Below are 25507 nucleotides of genomic sequence, written 5' to 3'. Positions count from 1 at the left end.
CTAAAATAAAACACTAGAGGTCAGACTTGAGAGGTTTGAACCAGCACTGTCTGCTGAGTCCTGTTGTGCTGAATTGCCTTCTTACCTCTCTCAGACACAAGTCACTGATGGCTGTGGAGATCGAAGAGAAGCCCCAACCCTTAGGGTGTGCCCAGTGATGGCTATGGAGATCGCAGAGAACCCCACCCTTAGGGTGTGGCCAGTGACCAACCTTGCTATGTAGCTCCTTGGGTAGGTCCAGACTTAGGGTTCTTTCAAACTGTTCCATGAGGGCCCTTGTTGCCTGGCTGTCAGAGTCAGAGAGCAGCCAGAAGATCCTCTCCATGTTGTAGGGCATCTGAAGGAAGAGGCGGAACCCTAGGTCACCCTCATTCCTACCCTTATCCAGCCAGACCTGCTCTTCCCCCACAGGCCTACCTGAATGTCCATAGCAGATGCCAGGGTTGGTTTGGCAACCTCACACAGAGAGAAGTCTCCCCTCTGGACAGTCCTGTGAATGATGTCATTGCGGTTCACTGTCACAACCAGGCAAATGGGCAGGCCCATCTTCTGAGCAATGCACCCAGCTTGGGGCAAGACAGGAAGACAACAGGATTTTTGGGCAAAGGCAAAAAAAAAAAATTTTTTTTTGAGCTTAATAAAAATTAAACTTTTTGCTGTGTGAAAATGAGAATAGAGAGAGGAGATGTGGAGAGAGACACAGGACGCAGGAAGAGGAGGACGACGAGGAGGGTTACCGCGTCTTACCAGGGGCTAACGCACACATAAAGTTTTGCGAGTCAACCTATTGCAGGAGCGGGAATAAAGGTACTACAGGATGAAATCCTACCAAACTGCACAGTCCATGTCTTTGCCTTCTACCTTATTTTAGGGGGTGTGTCTAGTTGTCCCTGATGACACACCAGGCTAGGGACTCACATAATTCTGGGGGCTTCTCCTGTTTCTGTCATCTTGCTGGGGAACACTAGGATTACAGATAGGCGCTACCGTAAAGATCCAAACTCAGGTCCTCAGACTTGTGCGGCAAACGTTTCACCAACTGAGCTCTCTCTTCAGGCCCCTACTTTTTTTGGGGGGCGGGGGGAAGAATGTTTAACCAATATCACACATACTTTTGTAAAGCCCGTTGACACACGTACACTCCTCATGGAAGACAACGCTCTTCCGTGAGGAGGGAAAGTGGAAGCTTAGGAGGGTCCAAAGGCTAAGGTCAAGTGGGTCCTTGTGGAGAAAATGCCTCACGGGCACGTCGGCTGTGGTAGTGCCCGGGTGTTTGTTTTGCTCCAGGTGCTATGGAGGGCACAGCTACAGGTGGTATCACTAGCTGGCAGGTGACATGAAAGGGCGGCACACTGGGTGTCGCCCTCTGAGTACAGGAGGGTCTCACCTTCCTTGCCTCACTGCCAGCCCACTATCACCTCTCTCTTCCTATAAGGAGTCAACGAGTCTCCTCACCACTAAGATACTTTTGTCCTTTCGCCCAATCCTATCCCGGGTGCCCTGAGAAGCAATGCCGGAGACTGATGGCCAGAAACACTACCACCACTGCCTCGTCGAGCGATGCCTGCCTGGGCTGTCAACTTGGCTCCACTACGAACCAGCTGTGTAAACAGGGGCAAGCTAGCGTCTTCTCCTTATGACTGGCTCCTCATTCAAAAAAGGTTAAGAATGGTACAGGTGGGGCCTGGAAACAGGGCTCCTGCCATCTACAGACTCAACTGGCCACGAATCAAAATTATTCGAAGCAGGAAATGGGTGATACACCCTATATTCCCAGCATTTGGGAATCTGAGGCAGGAGGATAGAGACCTCCAAGGCCAGTTTGGGCTATACTGAATTCAAAGGCAGCCTGAGTGAAAACCCATCTCAAGGAAAAAAAAAAGCATCTGTATTAAACATGCAGACTCCTTTTTGCCTTTACTCCCTAAAGTACAGTGGCCATTTAGATAACATTTGCATATTGTATTAGCTTAGCTATTCTGCATCATCTAGAGGCCATTTAAAGCGCACAAGTGTATGTGCATAGGTTATATGCAAAGACCATGCCATTTTACATAAGGGACTTGAATATCTGCAGATTTTGGTACCTGTAGGGGTCCTAGAACTAGTTGTCCGTGTACATAGGAGACAATCATGCTGCCCTAGTCCCATGACATCATTAACCTTTAAAAGGCGCTTACACCAACAGCACCCGGTGCAAAGCTAAGGCTTGAGAATGTTTGCTAGTATTTGGTGCCAGGCAGCTGGACAACACTTTCCCCATCCTGCAATAGTCATACTTGCTCCTCGCAGGCGGCTCTGAGCATGTGATCAGGCAGCCAGTTTCCTTTTACGGCTGAGACATCATGTCTGAGAACCTCTCTGACAACCATTCAGCTAACAAAGGGCAGAGCCAAGGCCAGATTCCTGAGGCCAGAACCCTTCCCGCCTCACATGGCCCCTGGGTAGTGAGAACACAGTGTAACGGCACAAAGCGGGTGCCCCTCGGCAGGCAGTGGGCAAAGGTGGGAATTAAAGTGCAAATTCTGGGAGAGGACACTGAGCTATGTTTGGTAGCTGAGGCTTGATTTCTGTCTATTAGCTGTTGTTTCCCAGGCTGCTAAAACGTCCCAGGGTTCCCCTGCAGGACCCTGAAATGTTCTGCTCCCAGCCAATGCAAGTTCAAAGGCGTCCATCCCGTGAGGTTTTCTGTCCTCTTTAGAATAAAACACAAGTGTCTTTCGCTCCACATTTGTAGACAGAAGACAGCTTGAAAGAATGAATGCTTTCTGGGAAGTCCATTTGCATCCTAGGATCTCCTTACCTGCAAGGTTCCCCGCAGCCCCTGTCGGCACAACCACTTCCACAGGGGGCAGGGGGTCCCCGTCCAAGGAGGGAGCACACTGGAAATAAGCGAAGAAGTAGTGCGCCATCTGCACCAGGATCCGAGACCAGTTGATGGAGTTTAAGCTCATCAGGTTGTGTCTCTGGACAAAAGCCGTGTCAGCAAATACGGCCTTGATGGGTTCATCAAGTTCATCACTATTTCCTTCCACTGCCAGGAGAGAGAGAAGAGGGCAGCTCTCAGGAGCAGGAGATGCCCCTGCAAGTCACTCCAGGCTCTGCCAAGGCCCTCCCAGGCCCAGCCCTTTCTCTCTCATCTGGCTCAGCCTTTGCTCCCTTCACTTTCACATGGCCTGGCTTTCCAGGTTCTGTATAAGCTCCTTAGGGATACAGTCCAGGTCTCTTGTTCTTGTGATCCTGAGTATTTGTCCTCACTTGGAAGAAAAGGAAATGTAGGCACAACCATTTCCAATGGTCTCGCATTTTGTAAAATCAGATATAAAATGTCAACCTTCTGGGATACTGGGAAAAGAATTCCCTTGTATTCTAGCCTTCGGTATTCTGTAAAGAGTATGGCCTTCACCCTTCTGGAAAGAAGAGGAACTATTCACCCAACTGAAAAGTGTGAACTCTATTAGGGCTATGGGAAATGGTCACTTCTCCCATGTGGGTGTCCTGATCCCTGCTCCTGTGTGCTGGGTAAACTTGCATGGGCAGAACTTCTCCCTGAAGCTAGTGTGTAAATTAGTTTAATTTACACTGTGAATTATCGGGTGAATTATCCACCAGACAATGTATCAACACCCCAGTTTAGCTGCTTCAGTAATTGCACCAGTATTGACCCTTTCCTTACTCTCCATTTGGGTCCATAACTCAAGGAAGGGGTGATGGCTACCAGGAGAAATACCAGGACAGCCATTAGAGTTTAAATCCTTCTCTCCTTGTCACCATGTAGCATCAACAGGGATGGGGACCAGCTGTAAGTCCCTGTGTGAACCCCAAGCACCCTGACAGCAGTGGGGGCCCCATTTCTTTGCCAAAGCCAAGCCAGTCTGTCTCTGGCATACCCATGGGGTTAGGGGTTGGGCCCAGAATGGACCTGTGAGAAATTTGGGCCACAGAAACTCAAAAGGACATTTGCTGGGGTGCTAGAGAAATGGTCACTGCTTTTAAGGAAGAGCTACAGGAAAAGGGAGACTTGGATACCTCGGCTCTTCCTGTTGTGAGCTCAAGATCCTAGGACTGGGAAGGGCATGACAGAGACTGGGAAGAACCTGGGTTCCTGCTGGTGATGCTGAGCCTCAGAACTAACCAAGTAAGAGCTGACCCCGCCCCTGGACATCCAGTGACAGAAGCTGGAAACTGTTCTTTCAGATGGTCTGAGCTGATTTTCTGTTACTTCCAGTTTAAAACAAACATATACTATAATCAATTAACATCTAGTGTCTACTAAGTATTTGGTGCTTAGGAGTCACATAATGGACATGGAAATTATTACTTTCATAAGCCCAGTGGCTTGGTAAGACACTTGTGTATCTTTTGTGATTTTTTTTCTATTGCTATTATACAACACTATGGCAGAGGCAACTTGTTTTAAAAGGAGATTTGGGGCTTTACAGTTTCAGAGGGTTAGAGTCCATGACCATTATGGCTATGAATGTGGCAGCAGGCAGGCAGTCATGGCCCTGGAGCAAGGGCTAAGAGCTCACATCCTCATCCACAGCAGGAGGGGGAGAGGGGAGAGAGAGAGAGAGAGAGAGAGAGAGAGAGAGAGAGAGAGAGAGAGAGAGAGAGAGAGAGAGAGAGAGGCGGAGAGAGGGAGCTGGGAATGGATGTGGGCTCTTGAAATCTCAAAGCCCAGTCCAGTGACACAGCTCTATAAAGGCCACACCTCACCCATCTCTAGCAGCTCTACCAAGTGAGGACCAAGCACTCAAGTATGCTATGGGGCCACTCTCATCCAAACAGCTACTGCTATCGTGGCTCATGGCCATATCATAGTGCAGAATGCGCTTAGTCCAACTTCAAAAGCCCCCAGAGTCTTCCAGTCTCAAGACTGTTGAAAATCCAAAGTCCAACATCTCTTCTGAGACTCCAGGCAATCTCTTAACTGTCACCTGCTATTATACAGGTGACATACCATGGCACAGAACATACAATGCATAAGCTTGGCAGCCTGTGTTCTCTGGTGCCCATGCAAATAATGGTAGAAGGAAAGAAATGACCCCACAAAGCTGTTCTCTGACCTCCATGGTGTCACTATGTCCTACGCATCTCTCTCATCACACACACAATAATGATGATGATTAATTAATAAAATTTAAACTCAGTGTCCATGTGGTCCACACTACTCCTTGAGCCCACAAAGGGAAAATGCATCTTTCCTATTAGCACCTGAATCTACACATTTTCCTTAACAGCCAAACCTGAAGCCTCTAAGAAGGAAAAGAACACAAACAGCACTGCTTATAAACAAACGCGATGTCTATAAAGCCTGAGAAACTATATCTTGATGCACAGGCCATATACAGAACAGAAACACCTTAGCTCTAGCAATAATTATGATACGTTACATTCATCGCCAACCACAAATCTGCCACTATTTCTCAGGGGGGTGATGTTTTCCAGTTCCCTCCCCCAGTGAAGAGTCCATTCTCATCCTTAGAAAAAAGCCTTCCAACATATCTGTACAAGGCAAGAGAGAAAGACTACAGTACAAAAAGCGGTTCTCTGCTTTGACGGTAGGCTAAGACAGCTGGGACCCGTGATTAGCAAGCTTGGCTTGTGGGGAACAGCAGGGACCCTCAGAAGCCCCAACACTGTTCACTCATGCCTCACAGCTAGATGAGGGCAATTACCAATGCCAGTGCGTAGGAGTTTGCCAACAATGGATTAGCCAAGCCACGACTTTACTCTGGAATGTACATGTGCTTGTGAAGAAAAGAGCAAAAGAGCAGCGGGCCTTTTCTCTGCACTTGAGTAAAGAGACAAAGGGTACTCGTGCTGCGCTCATGGCTTGTTTGCCGGGTTTGAGCTCCTTGTCAACATTGGTATATTAACATAAAGACATTCTCCATGGGGTTTAATCTTAGTTTCTGTCATATTATTGTGATGAGACACCATGGCCAAGGCAACTTATAAAAGGAAGCATTAAACTGGGGGCTTGTTTACACTTTCAGAGGACTAGTTCTCCATCATCGTGGGCAGGAAGCATGGCAGCTGACATGGCACTGGAGCAGTAGCCCAGAGCTTACATCTGATGGCAGAGGGAGAGGGAGGGAGGGAGGGAAATAGGGAGGGAGAGAGAGGGAAAGAGGAAGAGAGAGAGGGGATGGACAGAGAGAGAGAGAGGGATGGAGAGAGAGAGAAAGAGGGAGGGAGGAAGAGAGGGGGAGGGAAAGGGAGAGGACAACGGATAGAGAGAGAGAGAAGAGAGAGGGAGAAGGAGGGAGAGACAGGGAGAGAGAGAGAGAGAGAGAGAGAGAGAGAGAGAGAGAGAGAGAGAGAGAGAGAGAGAGAGATTGAGAGATTGGGTCAGACCTGAGCTTTTGAAGCCTCAAACCTGCATCCAGTGACACACCTCCTCCAACAAGGCCATTATCTCCCGATCCTTCCAAACAGTTCCACCACTAAGCATTTAGAGCCGAGTGTGGTGGCACACTCTTATAATCCCAGCACTCAGGGAGGCAGAGGCAGATGGAGTGCTGTGAGTTCGAGGCCAGCCTGGTCTACAAAAGCAGTCCAAGACAGCCACGGCTACACAGAGAGACCCTGTCTTGGGGAAAAATGAGCTTATGGAGGCTATTCTCATTCAAAACAGCCACAGGACTGTGCCAGGACCCAGGCAAGTTGGAGAAGAAATTTTACTTAATTTATCTACTTTAAAATGTATTTTATCTTATGCCAGCTTGTGTATCTGTGTACCATGTGCATGCAGTACCCATGAAGGCCAGAAGGGGGTGATGAATCCCACCAGAACTGTTGTTACAGACAGTGATAAGCTGCCTTGGGAATCGAACTCTGTCCTCTAGAATAGAGTAGACTGTGTTCTCAACCACTGACCATCTCTCCGGGTCCATTTACTCGTTTGTTTGCCATTGCTAGAACATTTCCTGTGTCAAGGGAGTGACCAAAAAGCCATGTAAGGCTGCATGGGCAAAGCATATAAAACCCCAACCAAGACCTCTAAAGCTCATATCCTCCCCCTTCTCCCCCCTCGTCGCCCAAGACAGGGTGTCTCTGTGTAACAGAGGTCTGGCTGGCTGTCCTGGACTCACTTTGTAGACCAGGCTGGCCTCCAACTCACAGCGATCCACCTGCCTCTGCCTCCCGGGTGCTGGGATTAAAGGCGTGCGCTACCACATCTGGCCTAACGCTCATATTCTTATCCCCCACCTCGAGGCTCAGTGAGGTCAAGCAGCATGTGAAAAGTGAAAGCAACTCCACTCATACTCTCCTCTGTCAATGTCCTAAGGATTGAAATGTCGTGCATGCACCGTTTCCTTCTCTGCTATCAGTCTCCTAATGACTGGATGCTTGGCGTAGCGTGAAAAGGCACGGATTTCTCCTTTGTCCAACCACAGGTTGCTACTGCTCCCATGGTAAAGCTGGTTCATTATACAACCAGCTATAATGGAACTGGTAGTTTGCAGCTCTGGGCAGCTTCCTATTTTTAATACCTGGTCCAGTTAACTACGTGCATCTACATGCGTGGTCTATCTGTCGGTACTCTAAGGAAGGGCACGGACCGCCAACATGCACGGACACACATTCAATTGTGAAACGTGTTTGTCCTCTCAACACTTCCGTGCCCCAGAACTGAGCAAGTTGCTTGGCTTAAGTTATGGCTCTGAGCTGGGCGGTGGTGGCGCACGCCTTTAATCCTAGCACTTGGGAGGCAGAGGCTGGTGGATGGCTGTAAGTTCAAGGCCAGCCTGGACTACGAAGTGAGTCTAGGCCAGCTAAGGCTACACAGAGAAACCCAGTCTTGAAAAACTAAAAAAAAAAAACAAACAAGTTATGGCTCTGCCTACATGTGACATTAGCAGGTGGGACCGGGATGGAGGTAGCGTTGACAGACACAGTTCAATACAGTAAGTGCAGGTCTAAAATCATGTGCCAGCTAGCACAGAAGACACCAAAAACCTTCCCAGAGCGAGCCCAAGGCACCTCAGTACATGACTTACCCCCACCCCAACAAAGCAGCCAGTCAAGTCAGCACCACACGGCCCCTGCACCTACCTGCAAACACATGGACATTGTCTTTCAGCACCGTCGTCATCTGGAGCTCCTGAATCTTTGTGCAGCGGCCTTTGGGCAACAGAACAATGATGTCCATGTTCTTGGATCCTTGAACACTCTCAATGGCTGCACTTCCCGTGTCCCCAGAAGTTCCTAGAAAGGAGACCCATCCATTAAGAACAAGGGGAATAGATAGAGAAAGAAACTGGTCTTAAAGTACTGGCTCCCAGTGCAGCAACACTGGCTTTCAAATACTTGAAAGATAGGTGCTTAGTACTTAGCCCAGGGTCCTTGGATATGATGGTAAAATTCAGGATGTCATGAGTATTCTGTACACCTAAAAATATCACTCCGAGAAGGGTCCACAGCCTCCAGCAGACTGACAAAGGGGACAGTGACAGTTACTTTGTTAACTTGGTGGTCTTTAGAATCACCATGAAAATCACCTCTGGACATGTCTATAAGGGCATTTCTAGAAAAATTTGACTGAAAAGGGAAGACCAGCTCTAAATGTAGGTGGCACCATTCTATGAGATGTGGTCCTGGGAAAAATAAAACTAAGAAAGCAAGCTGAGCACCAGCATCAATGCTGTCTGCTTCCTGGTGTTGAGGCCTGCTCCCTTTGGTTAGCATAACTATAGAGATTTTTATTTCAGGCCCACCAGTCACATCACCTCAGTTCGTTGCTGATGCAAAAGAATCTCTACACAAGGTAAGATTGATCATAAACTATGTTTTATGTTCAATGAGAAACTCTTCGGTCTTGTTGTTCCCGGAAATTCCCCAATCAGAAGCCCAGCTGCCCCCCACTGCCAGGCACACTTTCAAGGTCAGCTAGAACTTCTTGTTAGCAAAATAACTTGAGTCAGAGCTGACCACTCTGTTCCCCCAATCCGCCCTCCCCCCCTTGTATGAGCTAATTACAGTTTTCACCCTTTAAATATACAATACAACTTCCACCCAAGGACATGGTTCAGATCCCAAACTGGCCACCTCCCTGAGTGGCCAGAAAACAAAGCTTTCATTTTAAGCTTCTGTATCTGAAGTGAGTTTTCTCAGCTTCTACCCTGAACCCAACACTGACTGTAGAGACAATGAGGCCAGATGCCTGAAGCTCCGCTCACCATACCCCCCTGCCATGGAGACCTGTAGTCTTGAACTGAACTCTAAGCAATAAGCCTTCCTTCCTTAAGTATGAGAAAAGTAACCAGTACAGAATCTGTGGCTTAAAAACATGTCAGAAAGCCCTCTGAAAACTGGATCTCGATCTTTCTAATGCTGCGACCCTTTAATACAATTTCTCATGTTACGGTGACCTCCCACCATAAAAGTACAGTCATTGCTATTTGTAACTGTAATTTTGCTACTGTTATGAATCATAATGTAAATATCTGTGTTTTCTGGTGGTCTTAGGCGACCCTGTGAAAGAGTCATTCAACCCCAAAGGGGTTGTGACCCACTGGTGGAGAACCACAACTCCAGAAGAACTGTTAGCATATGCCTTAAAAGATTCAATCAAGAGCATCTTGCATGTCTGGGCACTCTCCAGCCAGGTGCTAAAGGACCCTGCCCCCACCCAGCACCCACCTACAACAATGGTGACATGCTTCTTCCTCTTCTGCAGGAAGTACTGCAGGAACTGCCCTGTGCAGGACAGGGACAGGTCCTTAAAAGCGTAAGTGACCCCATGCCACAGCTCCAATATGTTCAGCCCATTCTTCAGCCTGCACAGATGGACCACATCTCTGTGGCGGAATCTGCTGAAGGCTTGGTCGATCAGATCTGTGATGACAGAGATTGAACAGCAGAAAATATGATCTCAAATGACACATTTAGGAACAGAATTGTACAGGTCTCGAAAAATCTGGGAGGACATGTATTAAATTGCCCATACACTCCTCTACAGAATTCCCTAGAAACCAGAGCTGGCTCTAGAAAATGTCTAATTTTCATTCTGTATGCTTCTTAATTGAGTCTTTTTATTTTATTTTCATTTGTCTTTGTATGTGTAACATGTGTGTGCAGTGCCTAAAGATACCAGAAGGGGGAGTCAGATGCCTTGGAGCTAGAGTTACAGATGGTTATGAGCCACCATATGGATGCTGGGAACTGAATCCTGGTCCTCTGAAGGAGCAGTCAGTGCTCTTTTCACTCAGCCACCTCTCAGCTCATTTGAGTCTTTTTATAAGCATGTATTTCAATAGAAGATCATATCATAGAACAAATAAGTCAGGTTCAACCTCATATTTTTCTTCCCTAAAGATGGAAGCTTTATTACTTTGTTCTTTGTAGTACTAAATCTCGTATCTGTGGCACCAGGACTTGGGCATGGTTGTTATGCAAACTTAGCAACAGTTTCTAACAGCTGAAATCCTGTATAAGCACTCAAAACAAAGGCAGAATTCTCAAACCCACCCTCTGGTTTTCAAAGGAGAATGGTTCCCACAGACTTGTATGTTTGAATGTTTGGTCCTCAGTTGCTGTAACTGCTTGGGAAGGATTAGGAGGTGTGGCCTTGTTGGAGGAGGTGGGCTTTGAGATTTCAAAATCACTATCCCCAGTTAGCTTTCTCTGCCACAGGCTTGCAGATCAAGATGTAAGCTCGCTGTGCTGTGCTCCCCTCTGTGGTGCTTATGGAGTTTAACCCTTCGAAGCTGCAAGCCCCAAGTAAACTCTTTCTGCTATAAGCTGCCTTGGTCAAGGTGACTTATCACAGCACAGAGAAGCAACTAAGACACACCCAAACCTATTGAATCAGAATCTGCTTTGAAAAAGGATGTCCTTGAGGGAGAGTCATTGCACATTACAGCTTGAGACAGCCTGTCCCAGGACACTCAGCAAGACAAAATCGTAATGTGGGTGTCCTGATGAATGAGAGACACTCATCAACACAGGCATTTGGGGTGACTGAAAATGCTTAGTTTCTTTGTTTTTTAAATAATAATAAATTTTTCAGTGGATCGTTTTGTCATTCATCTCACTGAAGGCAGAACAGAAAAGCTGAAGAGTTCTGAATATTCTAGTTCTGAAACTCCAGAATCAGGAAAAAGCTTTTCAAGATTTGAGAAAGGCAACTAGGGATTCCCCAGTGGTTGGCTGATGAGTTGACACCCAGGGGGCTAATCTGTGGTGCTGCACTAGGTGCTCAGGGGTCCTCACCGTTTAAGTCATGTCTTGGGATAAGCTCCAGGCCAATGAAGAGGGCACACAGCTCCTTCACCAGGCTGCGATAGGAAAGTGTGCTCCAGTGACGTAGGGTCTCTCTGTCCAGCTGTGGGAGCTCCTCTGGCATATAGAGGCCCCCGTCTGGTGCATAGCCAGAGAAGAGGGCTCCCTCAAAGTTGATCCGTGGGGCCACTCCCCGGGTGCTAATGTACCACATGCTCCTGGAGGCCTGTAGTGGGAGAGTCCCAGAGGCAGCTGGTCTGCAAGCTCCCAGCACCCCACAGAATGAAGCTCAGTACACCCAGTCCTCTGACCTAACCACTGAGCCACACCACTCATTGGGATATGCATCCCGGACATTGAAATGCCAACCCTAACTTGAGTCTCATCTCAGCTTTGTGAAGGCTTGTGGAAAGCATGATCCTTCTGATCAAAACAGGCAGTTCCGCTGAGCCCACTGCCTTGAGGTGTAGGTATTGGAGTATGCTGGGGAAATGGAATCACAGGCCTTACCAGCAACAAAGAAAACCCTGGAATGGAGAAAGGTTATATCAGTAGCGGGGAGGTGCCATTTTGACAGGCCTCTTAGTAAGGAAAAGACCAGAACACCTGATTGGCAAACTCTGGTGTGGGTGTGGGGGGAAGGAGACACCTATTCACAGATGGTGGGTGCAAACTGCTTCAGCCACTACAGACATTGGTGTGGAGGTTCTTCAAAAAGCTAGAACTAGATCTAGCAGAAGATCCAGACCACTCCCGGGTTCATTTCCAAAGAGCTCTACATCCCACTACAAAGACGGCCATTACTGTTCTAGTCTCAATAGCCGGGAAATGGAAACAACCTAGATGAATGGCTAATTGGGAGGCAGCTTTCTTCAGGGATGCGGCTCTGGGAGGCTGCCCACGCTCCTGTGTTTGATCCCGCATCCGTGTATGAAATGGATTCGGTGGTTGGTTAGTTCGTTTGTTTAAAGAGAAAGCACATGAAGTTGGGGGGGGGGAAATGGTGAGGAGGTGTCAGAGGGGAAGGAATGGAGAAAGATACTTGATCAAAATACGTTATATGCATGTATGAACACTATAGATGTACACACACACACACACACACACACACACACACACACACACACACACGCTAATTTTTCTAAACTGCAAGTCCCATGTCCTAGGAAACCCCTTGGTCCTTTCAAATCAGCATGGCTGGGCACCATCACCGATAGCCAGTACCCTATCCCACAGCCTAATTCTAGAAGACTACCAGCAGAGCTTTCACTCTGTCGTTGAAACCCTCTAGCAGTGGCTAATTGGCTCTGGCTACCCGGCCTGGATTCAGGGTCTCGTGGCCCTTTGACTAAGACAGAGGTCACAGCAGAATTTAGGGTTTCCAGTGTTAAACTCCACAGTAACTCTGAGGGTCAATTTGACTATGCACAACTCTCAATATCACTTGGGTATTCCTGCGCCCCTGCCCATAAAGGAGAAGTCTGACATTGACTCTTGTCTTCCCTTTGGCCCCTCACTGACCCTGAAGACAGATCCCAGGCCTATGCTAGGCAATTGCTCTGCCTCCAGCCCTAAAAGCGTGGTTTCCTACTGCAGGGCTCTGACACCCGTGGGTCCACAGTGGCTTCTACATGAGCTGCCATGAGCCTCTCTGCTTCCTACAAACGCATGCACATTCAGTTTAGAGACAGGGTTGTGCTAAATCAGACCTTTTGATGTTGCAGCTTGACTTCACTGGCTACAAAGTTCAAGCCTCAGAATGGTGCCATCAAGTTACAAGAGTAAGTGAATAAATAAATGAAATCACATGATGTTTTAAGTAAGTTTACAGTTTTGTTTTGGGCCTCCTCATTCATAGCTATCCTCAGTCACGAGTGTTAGACATGCCTGAAAGCAAGACTATTATTAAAGAGAGCTGGGTGGACATGCAATGCCGGGAAAATGAGTATAAACAGAAATGACTTTAGGAATCTGGAATATACAGTCAGCCCACAGAGTCCATGAAAAGAACAAAATACAGGCAAAGCCCAAAGCAGTGGGAAAGCAACACTGTTACATCGCCTCAGAAGGCAGAGTCAGGTTCGGAGGTCTAAGGATTAGCAGTGCCTTCAGTAACCACAGGGCATGCTGGGATGCTGTGGACAGTGTTAGCACCTGTACAAACGGCCCTGGAATCCTCACTGCACAACTTTACCAGACCAGACTAAAGGAAATGCTATGAGAGAGCCATTTACCAAAAATCGTAACCAAGCAAAGCGCTGCAGGTGCTGGGGCAGAGCAGAAGAAGCAGGGAGGGGCTACAAGGAACAGCTAACAGGAACATTTTCCCAAAGCCTCATCTTCAGTGGAATGGACCACATAGTGCACTGGGTGGAGGTGCGCTCCGATTCTGCAACCCCAAAAAGGCATGAAAAAGGAACAGAGGCTAAAGCCTGGCTTGAACCCAGAACTTTCCAGAATAAGACGTTGGCCTGGGCTCCCCACAAGAATAGGACTATCTGGGTTCTGACCAATTACTTCAAGGGACAGCAGACAGCCTCAAGAGACACAGCTGATTGTTTTTTGTTTGGTTGGTTGGTTTTTGTTTTGTTTTGTTTTAGCAAAGCTCAAGAAAAAGAATGAAGCGAACCTTTCTTGGACTGCTGTGTAAAGGCTTTGGACTCAGACCTCCACAGTACATTCTTGTGATAATTACTTTTTGAAACTTCTCTGGGCTTTATTCCAGGGTGGAGGGAGAGAGGGCAGTAACCGCGATAAATAAAAATAACAATAATCCTCTGGGATTCCGCTGTCAAGAAGACTCTCGCGATTGAGCTGCAGATTGCTACCCTCAATTTGAAGTTTAGTCGATACCCGATACCGGCAGGCAAGTTCGCAGAGGCCTAAGGCGCCCCCACCCCAGCCGCTGAACAGGGTACACTGTCCTAGGGTTTCGGGGTTCTTCCCGCACTGCTGAACTCTGGCTGCAGGTGAAAAACATGGGAAATCCTCCACCCACTCAGACTGCTGCCATCTCAAAGCCTGGCCTGGCCTTAAGACGCTGACCAGGAAGCCAAACTGAGCTTCAGGGGCCAAGACACGTCACCGTCCGGAGAGCACGCACGGGGAGGGAGGGGACGACAAGCGACACGCGACACGCTCGAGGTTACCGTGTGGGTGTAGAGCTGCCTGGAGACCGAGTCCAGTGAGAGTCGCGCAGGGTTCTGCTTTCCCACAGTTTAATGACAAGGCTGGGGAGGAGCTCCTACCGAGGGCGGAGGAGGGGGCGTGGAGGAGGAACATGGAGGAGGGGTGAAAGAAGAGACCTGGAAGGGGGGAGGGGGAGGAGGGCGACCTGCCTTCCTGCTCACTGAGAGCTACTCAGGCTTTTTAGACCTAAGATCTTTCCTAGGGGAGCCCGTTTACCAGCTGAGCTGCGTTCCCAGCCTCCAATATACATTTCAAGGAGGGGGAAAAAAAAGCAAGAATGGAGGGAAACTCTTCTCCAAACACGCCTCAATGTCCCTGTGTAAAGTCGCCCTTACACTCCTGGGTGAAGACAGACAGATACAGTCTAAGAGTTACTCTTGGCCCTGGGCTTGGCCTGGTCCTTGTCACAGCTGGGTCCCTGGGGCTTGTAAAGCATAGACCGACCCGTGGAGTTGTCAGTCTCCTCCCTCCTGTGTGTCTCTACTTACTCAAGTTGCCTACTCTCGAAGCTTCCACTATACATTGCCATCCTCTTGGCATCGGTCTGTGTAGCTGCCACTGGCTGCACTGGGTCCATCTCAGAGTCTCCTGAGTAGGAGGCACTATGAGACTGCCCCTGATCAGGGCATGGAATAAATTTTCTGAACACAAAGGGGCCAGAGGCTTGCGGTAGAGTTGACACAAGGGTGAGAGAGGTAACCCCAAGTGTTTGTGTGCCTTCCATGGGGTGCGTTTTAATCACGCGGAGGCCAGAGAAACTGAGATTAACAAAACGCATAAAAGTCAGCCGTGTTTGTTACAATGTTTCCAGAGAAATCTTCCTTAGCAAACCCAAGGACAGTGGCACCAGCCAGCACCAGCCACAGGGCTCTCCCACCAGGCTCCCTGCCTGGCTCAGTCAGGCGTACAGAACAGCACCATCCTGGGGCCCAGAGGGCAGCCAGAAGTCCTTCTGTGAAATGTACTTTGACTCCTCACCTAGCAGAGGAGCTAATGGCTGGAGGCACAGCTGAGTTAATCATTAGCAGTTGCTGCCTGGGCGTTCAGGACAGGACAGCGGAAGGCCCAGAGGGAAGGCTGAATTTTGAAGGCAGGCAGCACAGTCAACTGTGGTGCTCACATGCTACGTATATTGCATCCACATGAGTTTCTACCATCTTCTTAGCAGTCTTTTATTTTAATACATATTCAGACTTTTAGATATACAGTAATTAGTTATATCAAGTAATCAGACTGGGGCTGGAGACTGGAGCAGTTCGAGGCATCGGCTGCTCAGCTGGAGCTCAGTTCCCAGCCCCACATGGCAGCTCAGAGCCATCTGTGATCCTAGGCTGGGGAAAGGAAATGGAACCTAACTCCCTCTGTTGACCTCTACAGACACCAGGCATGCAAGTGGTGCACAGGTGTGCATGCAGGCAAAACACTCACACACCTAAAATAATAAAAATAAAATAAAATAAAACAAACAGACCAAGGTATTCTTATTGGCAGTCTTGCTCCAATCAGAGCAGGTAAAATTAGATGTAGCACTTCATGAGCTGTCAATATTTATTTTAGTTCCAAGGCCACACCTATAATTTTAAAAAATACATTAACTGCACCAAGACAACAAAAGAGAGCTGAAAGAAAGCACAGGATTCAGAATAATTAAGCAGGGGCTGGAGGGATGGCTCTGTGGTTAAGAACACTGCTCTTCCAGAGGTCCTGAGTTCAATTCCCAGCAACCACATGGTGGCTCAGGACCATCTATAATGAGATCTGATGCCCTCTTCTGGTGTGCAGGTGTACATGCAGGTAGAACATTCATACATAAAACAAACAAGTTAATCCTTTAAAAAACAGAATACTTAAGCAGTGTGTTTTGCTTGCATTCACAGTGTCAAAGGCAAATCTGTGCAGAGCCCAGAGCTTCTTTGAAGTGGAGGAGGCTGGACATCCGAGTGAACCTAACAGGGAGAGGAAGCTCCCGTGACCAAGGCTCACTCCTACTCTGTGGTTCCTTTCTTGGACTCCTGTTTCAATTTATAATCAGCCATGGTGGCCTTTTTTGTGTCATTGGCCAACAGAGCTAACGCCATGTCTTCCCCTGGGCATAATGGGTGGCAGGAGGCCACTGCAGAAGAGCAGGGCAACGTTTTCAATGTAAGCCCAGCAATTGTCTCCTGTGGTTTCAGAACACCACAGGGGGGCACATCCGCCATTCAAGTTCCAGGCTCACGTTTCCATGATTTTCCTAAGGACCTACAACCTTCTTATGCCAGAGGGGCTGGAACTGACAGCTCCCAGGAGGCCAGCGCAGGCTCCGAAGCAGACTCCTCCAGAGTCAGGAGGTCTCACCTAGGCTGGCCACCAGCTCACTGTGTCCTCGGGGAAAACAACCCTGAATTTCTGGCCCTCCTGATAATAGTTTCACACATTTGTAAATTTATAAAGGACTGTGGGGTTGTGCGTGCTAAGGAACTGAAGCTTATGCCATATAAATTATAATTAAAATTGTGAGATGTATGTATATTGTATATATGCTCCTCAGAGAGTGGTCAACTGAGCCTGAGGAAGGATGTTGGTGTTGTGACCAGAATCCCAGGATTTCTTGTTACCTGTCACCTTCAGATGAAACTTAAAACTACCTCTTTCTTCGGCGTGCTGGCAGTCCGAGAAGACAATGGGTGATTTAGACTGGTTGATTGCTTGATGTTAACTGTTGTAGGGTACTCACCCAAGAAGACTGCTCGGACATGGGTCTAATCAAGTAAAAAGTCTTTATTAGCCTGTGACTACACTGGGCGTTCGGAACCCCAATGTCGCCCTGAGCCTTTCTCGGGGTGAGCTTTTAAGCACGAACAAACATGTTCTGGGTTGACATCTTTGAGTTAACAAAAACAGTTAGGCAGAAGCAGGACTGCATAAGCTAAAAAGCAAGGCTAGTACACTTAGAGGCTTCCCCAGAACTATATGGACTTTGATGGATTAGGTCTTTGTTTTCATTTTGGCAGGTCTTCGTGCTGAGTCGTAGAGCCTGAACGACCCTTCCATCATGGAGTCAGTTGTGCTAAGGGCTGGGACCCTGTTACAGTAACATCCTCAAAATCTGTCTTCAGCCTCATTTCTGGCTAACAGAGAACATAGAGCCGTGGTTCTCAGCCTGTGGGTTGAGACCCCCACGGCAGTTACATTTCAGATATCGACATGACGATTCATAGAGTAGCAAGATCACAGTTATGAAGTAGCAACCAAATAATGTTACGGTTGGAGGGCAGCAGAGCATGAGGCGCTGGGTTGGGGCCCCAGCATCAGCAAGGTTGAGTACCGCTGAGACTGTGTCTCTGTGATGTCTGAGTCTTCCTCCTTATCACCCCTCACTCCTGCCTCCTTCTGTGGGTGTATGGGCACAGCCATACCTTTAAACGCAAAGCCAATGAATGCTGATTATCCACCTCTCTAGGGCCATCTGGGCTGGAAGAAAAACAAGGACAAACCTTCAGTGGCATGTGCAGAACTCAGCTAGTGTAGCAACAGGCCCGTGCTGATTCCTGTTACAGTGCGGAGTGCAAGTGTATCTCTTAATGCAGATGCAGGGATGCTCCTGGTTCCTTCCTTTGTGTCTTATCATCACTGCCACTGAGAGAACAAAATAGTTAGAGATGGATTTTGGCTCCAACATGGTCTAATTCACCAGTAGCAGTTTCTGAACCCCTGGAGACAAAGCCTCTTCCACTGCAGGTCTTTTTTTTTCTTTCTTTCTTTATTCTTTAAAAAGCAATTTAAAGGTAAATCACTTGCCATGCAAGCATGAAGACATGAGTTCCAATCCCTGGAAGCTACGAAAAAGCGAGATGTAGTATTGTGAATGTGTGAATCCCAATGCTCCCATGACAAGGTGAGGGGGAGACGAGAGAATCTCTGGCAGCTCTGGGTAGCTGGCCTGGCTTATGCATCATTGACAGGATCCTGCCTCAACTAAGGCAGAGGAAGAGACCCACACCCAACCCATCAGTCTTGATAGCCACATGGATACTACTACTACTACTACTACTACTACTACTACTACTACTACTACACACACACACACACACACACACACACACACACACACACGAAATCTTATTGCAGACTTTCCCCCCAGTACCTGAAGGTACAGTGACCTTCATGAGGAAGAAAGTGATGGGGGAACAGAAGATAGAAGATGCCCGGAGGGTTGATGGCTTCCTTAAACAAGATCTGTACTCTCCTGTCTAAGCCTGTTCTCTCTGCCTGAACATCAAACAAAATGCTAACCACATTTCTTTTCTGTTGCTGTTGTTTTGTCTTAATCTATATCACATTCACTTACTTGTGTGTTTGCGTGTTTGCAAGCACAGCACACTTGTATGCGTCGGAAGACGACGCTCGGGGATCCATTTTTTTTCTTCTGCCACGTGATCACAGGGATCCAACATCAGGCAAGTGTTTACCCTCAGAGCCATGTTACTGGCCACTAAACACTATATTTCTGTTCCTCAGAAACTGACAGGCAGGATGTAAGAAAAGTAAAAATGAGAAAAGTATGAGAGGTACAAACAATCATTCTAACAGTGGACTCTGACAGGGGATGGCATGCCAAGGCAAAATGTCCTGCACACATCATCCCAGGAATGGCACTGTCCTTGACACATTTGCTCAAGGCCCTGGGTACCCATTCTTGAGTTTACTCTTATCACCAAGTTCGACTCAACACCCCATTCGGTGGCCCCCGGTTTGCCCACGAGATGCACGGTCCACTTTCCACACCTCCGTTTCCACCCACCTCCACCTCACTACCTCTTCATCCTGTTCGCCTCACATTCCCAGCACCCAGTGGCCAAAGGCACGTCATCAGTAATGCTCACGCCTTTCTGACCCCCTGAGCACTTTCTCCAGTCTCACTTTGAAACACCTTCATCCTCACCTGCTGGGATGAAGGAGCAGCCCTTGATCGGTTTCCTCTTTAGAATAAGCCACACCTTTTCTTTCTGAGTCAATGTGCCAGGCGCCAAAGCTGGCCTTCACCCGTTACGCAGTCAAGGATGACCCCTTGGACTCTGTCTCCTACTTGCACCTCCTGAGTTCTGGGATTAAAAGTGTTTACCATTACATACAGTTTATGCAGTGCTGCAGATTAAACCCAGGGGCCTCTGCACACTAGGCAATTACTCTATCTACTGGAGTAACGTACCCAGACTGCCACCTGTCTTTGTTTTGCTACGTCAGAGAGCCTTAGCACACCCTCAAAGTCCTTACTTTGTCACCCTACATTATGTGACACTAAGACTAGAGAGACATGAACGAATGTTTTGTTCTAGTTTTAGTTTTTTTTTATTACATTTATTTGTTTGCATGTTTGTGTAAAAGTGTGTGTACACATTCACAACTCAGAGGACAACACTTAGAAATGTTGGTGAAGTCTCTTCTTCAAAGGCAGGAACAAAAGATGGGGACAGTACGTGGGAATTTGGCATGACTCGTGCTGCCCTTGAGATATCATAGGGATGCTTCCAAAAATCTCAGGATCCCCTATTTTTGTCTTTTGTTTTTTGTTTTTTATTTTGTTTGTTTGTTTGTTTTTTCTTTTCCAGAGCTGAGGACCGAACCCAGGGCCTTGTGCTTGCTAGGCAAGCACTCTACCACCGAGCTAAATCCTCAACCCTCAGGATCCCCTTTTTGAGGTGGACAGCAGAGGTGGTATGGTATTCTGTCAACTGTCCCCCTCCCCCTCCCCCATTTCTTGTCTCTGAAATAGTTCTCAGAATGCACCCGTTCACCCCCCTATTTCTCTCCTCTGTCTGGACTTTGGTCTTCATTTTGGTCTTTCCATTCCTCAGTCCTGTCTACACTGTGGGTACATAGATTGTGCCAGTGAAAGCCTAAGATGTATCACTCCAGCTTTGGTTTTGGTGTGTGTGGGGGGGGAAATGACATGGGATCCTTAGAGGTGGTTACAGAATTTTTTTACATTAAAAAGAAATTTCAGCGGGGAGCAGTGGTGCACACCTGTAATCCCAGGACTCAGGGAGGCAGAGGCAGATCTCTGTAAGTCCATGGCCAGCCGGGTCTGCAAAGCGAGTCCAGGAAAGCCAAGGCGACAGAGAAAATGTGCTGTCATTTGCCAGAGGTCTTAGTGTTCCCCTTGCTTCAGGAATCAGTAAGGTTGCTGGAACTGCAGGCAACGGATAAGAAATTAAAATAGGAGAAGGGGCCTATAGTGTAGCTCGGCGGGTAGAGTTCTTGTCAGCGGATCATAACCAGGTGTGTTGGAGCACACCTGTAACGCTCTAGAGAGGGAGAGCCAGAGGCTCAAGATCATTCTTGGCTACACAGAAAAGTTCAAAGCAGCTGGGGACACAGGGGACCCTGACTGGCTTTAGCTCCTAATACAAACACTTCCTACCAAGTGGAGTGTCACATGCTCTCTTTCCTATAGCTTGGTACTGACATCCCGACTGTACCTTCTTGGTCTGTGTTCTGTAACGAATGAAGGTGGTTATACTTACTGCCACTAGATGGCAGCATGGGGCCAATAAAGCTTGTAACAGGTGTTTTGTGGCCTGCCTGGAAACGGGTGTTGGGAATTCAAATTGGAGATGATTAAATCCTTGTAGACTTTGTAGAGCTGTTCCTAAAATGGTGCCTGAGATGAACCCAGCAGAGAAAAAAAAACCAGAAAAACCTATTTCAGAGCCTTCTAGAAATTTTGTTGGCTGTGACATCCCAAAACACTTGAATTATTTAAGACTGAACACAGAATTTACCAGCTCTGTCTATGCAAAGTGACCAGATAGCTGTCTGGCTGCACACAGTAACTGAGGCAGAGTATCAATCACTCTGTAGTCCAAGCCAGGCTGGAATGTACTACACAGGCCAATATGACCTAGCCCTCCTGAGTGCTGGGATAACAGTTAAATGCCAGCAAGCATCCTCAGTGTGTGTGTGTGTGTGTGTGTGTGTGTGTGTGTGTGTGTGTCATAAAATATATGTGAGACCCAAAGGGCAACTCATGAAAACCAGTTATTTTCTCTACCAGTGGCTCCTGGCATCCCACTTGGGTTGTCAGGCTTGGCAGTAAATGCTTTAACCCACTGAGCCATCTCACCAACCCTGAAAGCCACTGAGATCTAGCCTTTCTTTGGGACAGTCTTTGCTTTGTAGTTCAATGTTGTTGGCCAAAGAGAATAAAGTCAAAGAAAATGGCAAAGCCCTGTTTAAAAGGGTTCAGCTGTTTCTGGGACTGGAGCGATCGTGGTTCCGTTGGGAAAGTGCTTGCTCTACAAGGTCAGACAACAGCACTACTTAAAAGCTGAACTTAGTGGCCTATAACCTTAGTGCTGGAGGGGCAGGCACAGGAGGAGCTCAGGAGCTCACAGCCAGCCAGTCTAGGCAAAACTGTAAACCTCACATTCAATGAGAGATCCTGTCTCAAAAGAAGTAAAGTGAAGCGTGACAGAGGAACACACTTGTCACCAGTGTCAGGCCCTGAGCAGCCACTGGATGGTAACACATGTGACCTACTTGCAGGAAAAGACACTCGAGAAGTCATGAGTGTCTACAGAGACAGTGGCCTCCAGGCCTAATCTTGAAGGACAAATAGGAGTTAACCATCTGGACCAAGGGAAATTTCAGTAGGATTTGCAAAAGGAAAAGCATATGCAAAACAGAGAGGAGTGAAGGGAGGCCAACAGCCCCAGCGACTGGCTCAGTGTGTGCCAAAGGAAGGAAAGGGTGTGTGTGATGGGAGCGAGGCTGGAAAAGCAAATGTGGGTGAAATGTGACAGAACCGAAGACCATTTGTCTTCCATTCAGAAGGATGAATCAGGTAAAAGCAAATGTGTGTGGGTGCCTCCATCTAGGTCTGGGGACCTGTTGTCTGTTCCCTTTGTTGTTTCCAGTAAAGTGACAGCAGAGATGTAATGGAATAAGGAGAGCTAGGTGGGATGATGAGACAGCCATTTTAGCAACCTCACAGCTTTTAATTTCATAAATCATTACTATCTTCCAGAGTATTTGCGTTGTAAAAATGATAAACATAAATATAACACTCAGGAGTGTAGATGATCATGCTGCACCATAAACAACAACAACAACAACACAACAGGCAGAGCCTCAGAGCAGGTGGCAAACCAATTCTGATGTGCTGTGTAGCCAGGTTCCTGGGTAAGGTTAGGGCATCCAGCCTGGAGACCACACACACACACACACACACACACACACACACACACACACGCACACACACACCACACACATGCACACACGCACATGCACACGCACACGCACAGCCATCCCCTCCAAGCTGGAGCAGTGATGGACTGTGTCCAGGACGCCTGTGTTGGGCTACTATCCTTGGATGGCTCAGTAGCTTTGTGACCATTGGTCTCCTGGCTGGGAGCCTCGGATCATTAATTAATCTCCCTGAGATTAGAGGAGCCACGGGAGCAATGACTCCTGTGATTAGGCCTGGCTAGCCTGAAATCAGCACTTAACCAGAAGCCTCTGATGATCCCAAAGCCGCCACATCTGCCTGCAAGGTCACCTCAGGTTGGACAAGATGGCTAAAGACCTTCGGACTTCACACCTGCAGATTACCCTGCCCCTTCCCTGCAGACCTGCAATCTCTCATTCACTTGAAGGCCATGGATATTTACAACATGGTTGTATCTGCTGAGTTAGAACCCAGCTGAAGAGGAGCATGAAGAATCCAGTGAACGTGTGAACTCAGGAAACAGAACAAAAAGACTGCAAACCTAGATCACCTCAAATGTAAGGAAACTTGACATTAAGAATAAGACAAAGCAATACACTACTAACTGTTCTTACTGTCAGAGATCTGCAGATTATACTGGGAAAAAGCTAGGAAAATTGGAAAGGAAGAAATGAAACTGCTGTCATTTGAAAATAATGTGGGAAGGAGGAGGGAAAAGATAGGACACACTGATACTACCATGCCATTACTGCTACCACCATTACAACTAATGTTATCAATACTACCACCATTACTGCTGTGCCATTACTGCTACCACCATTACTGCTGTGCCATCCCCACTACCACCATTACTGCTGTGCCATCACCACTACCACCATTACTGCTGTGCCATCACCACTACCACCATTACTGCTGTGCCATCACCACTATCACCATTATTGCTGTGCCATCCCCACTACCACCACTACTGCTGTGCCATCCCCACTACCACCATTACTGCTGTGCCATCACCACTACCACCATTACTGCTGTGCCATCACTGCTACCACCATTACTGCTGTGCCACCACCACTACCACAATTACTACTGTGCTATCACCACTACCACCATTACTGCTGTGCCATCCCCACTACCACCATTACTGCTGTGCCACCACCACTACCACCCTTACTGCTGTGCCATCACCACTACTACCATTACTGCTGTGCCATCACCACTACCACCATTACTGCTGTGCTATTACTGCAACCACTGTTGCTACCACTGCTACCATAACTACTGTTTGTGGACAAGATAAAAAGCTTCTATGTGAAAACAAAGAACTAACAAAATATATGACACAACAATTTCCAGCCACTAGACATTATGTTATGCAGAACACCGGCTCCTGAAAGCCTCTGAGAGTGATGTGAGCCTTAGAGTTAGCCTAGCTCACTGTCTCTAGCTTCTAGGCCATGGCACAGTTTGAGGAACCCCGTGGACACTATGAAGAATTGAATTGTCCTGGAGAAGAGAGAGCTTCATAGGTAGAAGCTCCCAGAAGGAGCCCTTCCAATAGTCAGAAGACCAACCAGAGAAACTAAAGAGTAACAGTCCCGGGTGACCACACAAGGTCAGGAATAGGGCTTTCCCCTAACAGTCAGCATGGAACACTTCATGGGCCGGGGAGCGCAGTCGGCACAGACTACATTACCATGAGAAGTCTTGTTTCTAGTCAACAGTCCACACTGGTGAGTAATCAGCCCTAGTCAAACCGCTTCCCCAGTCCTGCCTGCCAAGTTAAAAGTAACATACAAGAGTCCAAGTGTCTCCATAGTAACTATGCTGCATTCCAGTATAAAAGCCAAGAAGTTATATGGGAATACAAAAATGTATCCACTACCCAATGTTGATACTTACATGCTTCCAATCAGAAATTACCAGAAAAACACACATATACAAAGATAAATGCAACAGATTTTACCTTCCCACATCTGACGTAGATGGTAGAAGACAAAGACATTGAAGCGGTTGCTCACATCCCGTATGCCCACCATGTCACATAGAGGTAAGAACGTTCTGAGAGACAAGCAAATAAACATGAACACAGACACAGAGAAAACTGTAATTAGAAAATAAGGCACTGGAGGGCTAAGAGACTTAAGCGGTGAGCTAGACTCGTGAGCGGGCCTTTCAAAGGGCAGGCAGGGACAAAATATTTTGAAATATTATTTTTAATAAAGCTTAATTTTTACATCTAGTCATTTACGCTTCACTCATTTGTGTGTATACATGTGTGTGCGCGTGCGCGCGTGCGCATGGCAGCCGAAGGACAACTTGCATGAGTCCACTTTTCCCTTCAGTTACGTGGGTCTCAGGTATTGAACTCAGGTCCTTGGCCTTGGCAGCAAGCATCTTAACTCAGTGAGTCATCCCAACAGCCCCTCTAAGTTTTTATTAAAACTGCTAACATGTAAGAAGTTTAACAAACCCCAAGCACAAGTAAGAAGAAGAAATGTGTACCATGGTCCATCATAGATCAAACTGCCCAAAGCTAATGCTGAAGAGAAAAATATTTAAAGAAACCAGGAAGATGGCATGCTGTGTGAATAGAACAGTGAAGATACCAGCCGACTGCACACAGGAACAGTACACGCTCGGACACAAGAGCGTGTCTTAAAGAGATGAGAGAAAAACAGCACTGACAACCTAGAATTCTGCAGGAGCAAAAAGATCTCCAATGAAATGAAGGCAAAATACAGATTGTATCAGGCAAACAAAAGCTGGAGGAACTCATACATAACAGTTTCATGCTATAAGAAGAAAGAGGTTCCTCTGTGTGTTTTTGCCCTGAATATGCTCCTTTTTTAAAAAAAAATGTATGCATCTGTGTGTGCC

The 25507-nt window shown here is 47.5% G+C and overlaps 1 protein-coding gene across 3 annotated transcripts in view; it reads right to left on the bottom strand.

Moving 5' to 3' along the window:
- THNSL2 (threonine synthase like 2) overlaps positions 1-14476 on the bottom strand; it is an 18988-nt gene extending 4512 nt beyond the window's left edge. Inside the window, exons 1-7 of one of the 3 annotated variants that reach the window (XM_084765792.1) lie at positions 14382-14476; positions 11224-11458; positions 9652-9846; positions 8065-8217; positions 2804-3034; positions 418-566; positions 212-337 (exon numbers count right to left, since the gene is read on the bottom strand). In XM_084765792.1, coding sequence (XP_084621918.1) covers positions 212-337; positions 418-566; positions 2804-3034; positions 8065-8217; positions 9652-9846; positions 11224-11446 — 1077 coding nt within the window. In that variant the 5' untranslated portion in view covers positions 11447-11458; positions 14382-14476. Of the gene's footprint in view, positions 1-211; positions 338-417; positions 567-2803; positions 3035-8064; positions 8218-9651; positions 9847-11223; positions 11459-14335; positions 14358-14381 lie in introns of those variants that run through there. The other 2 variants (XM_084765793.1, XM_084765794.1) reach the window with 2 other exon arrangements.
- Between the last annotated feature and the right edge of the window lie 11031 nt (positions 14477-25507).

Source organism: Acomys minous, assembly GCF_964271855.1.
Source record: "Acomys minous genome assembly, chromosome: 17".
Taxonomy (NCBI): domain Eukaryota; kingdom Metazoa; phylum Chordata; class Mammalia; order Rodentia; family Muridae; genus Acomys; species Acomys minous.
This window is presented reverse-complemented; position numbering and strand designations above follow the sequence as displayed.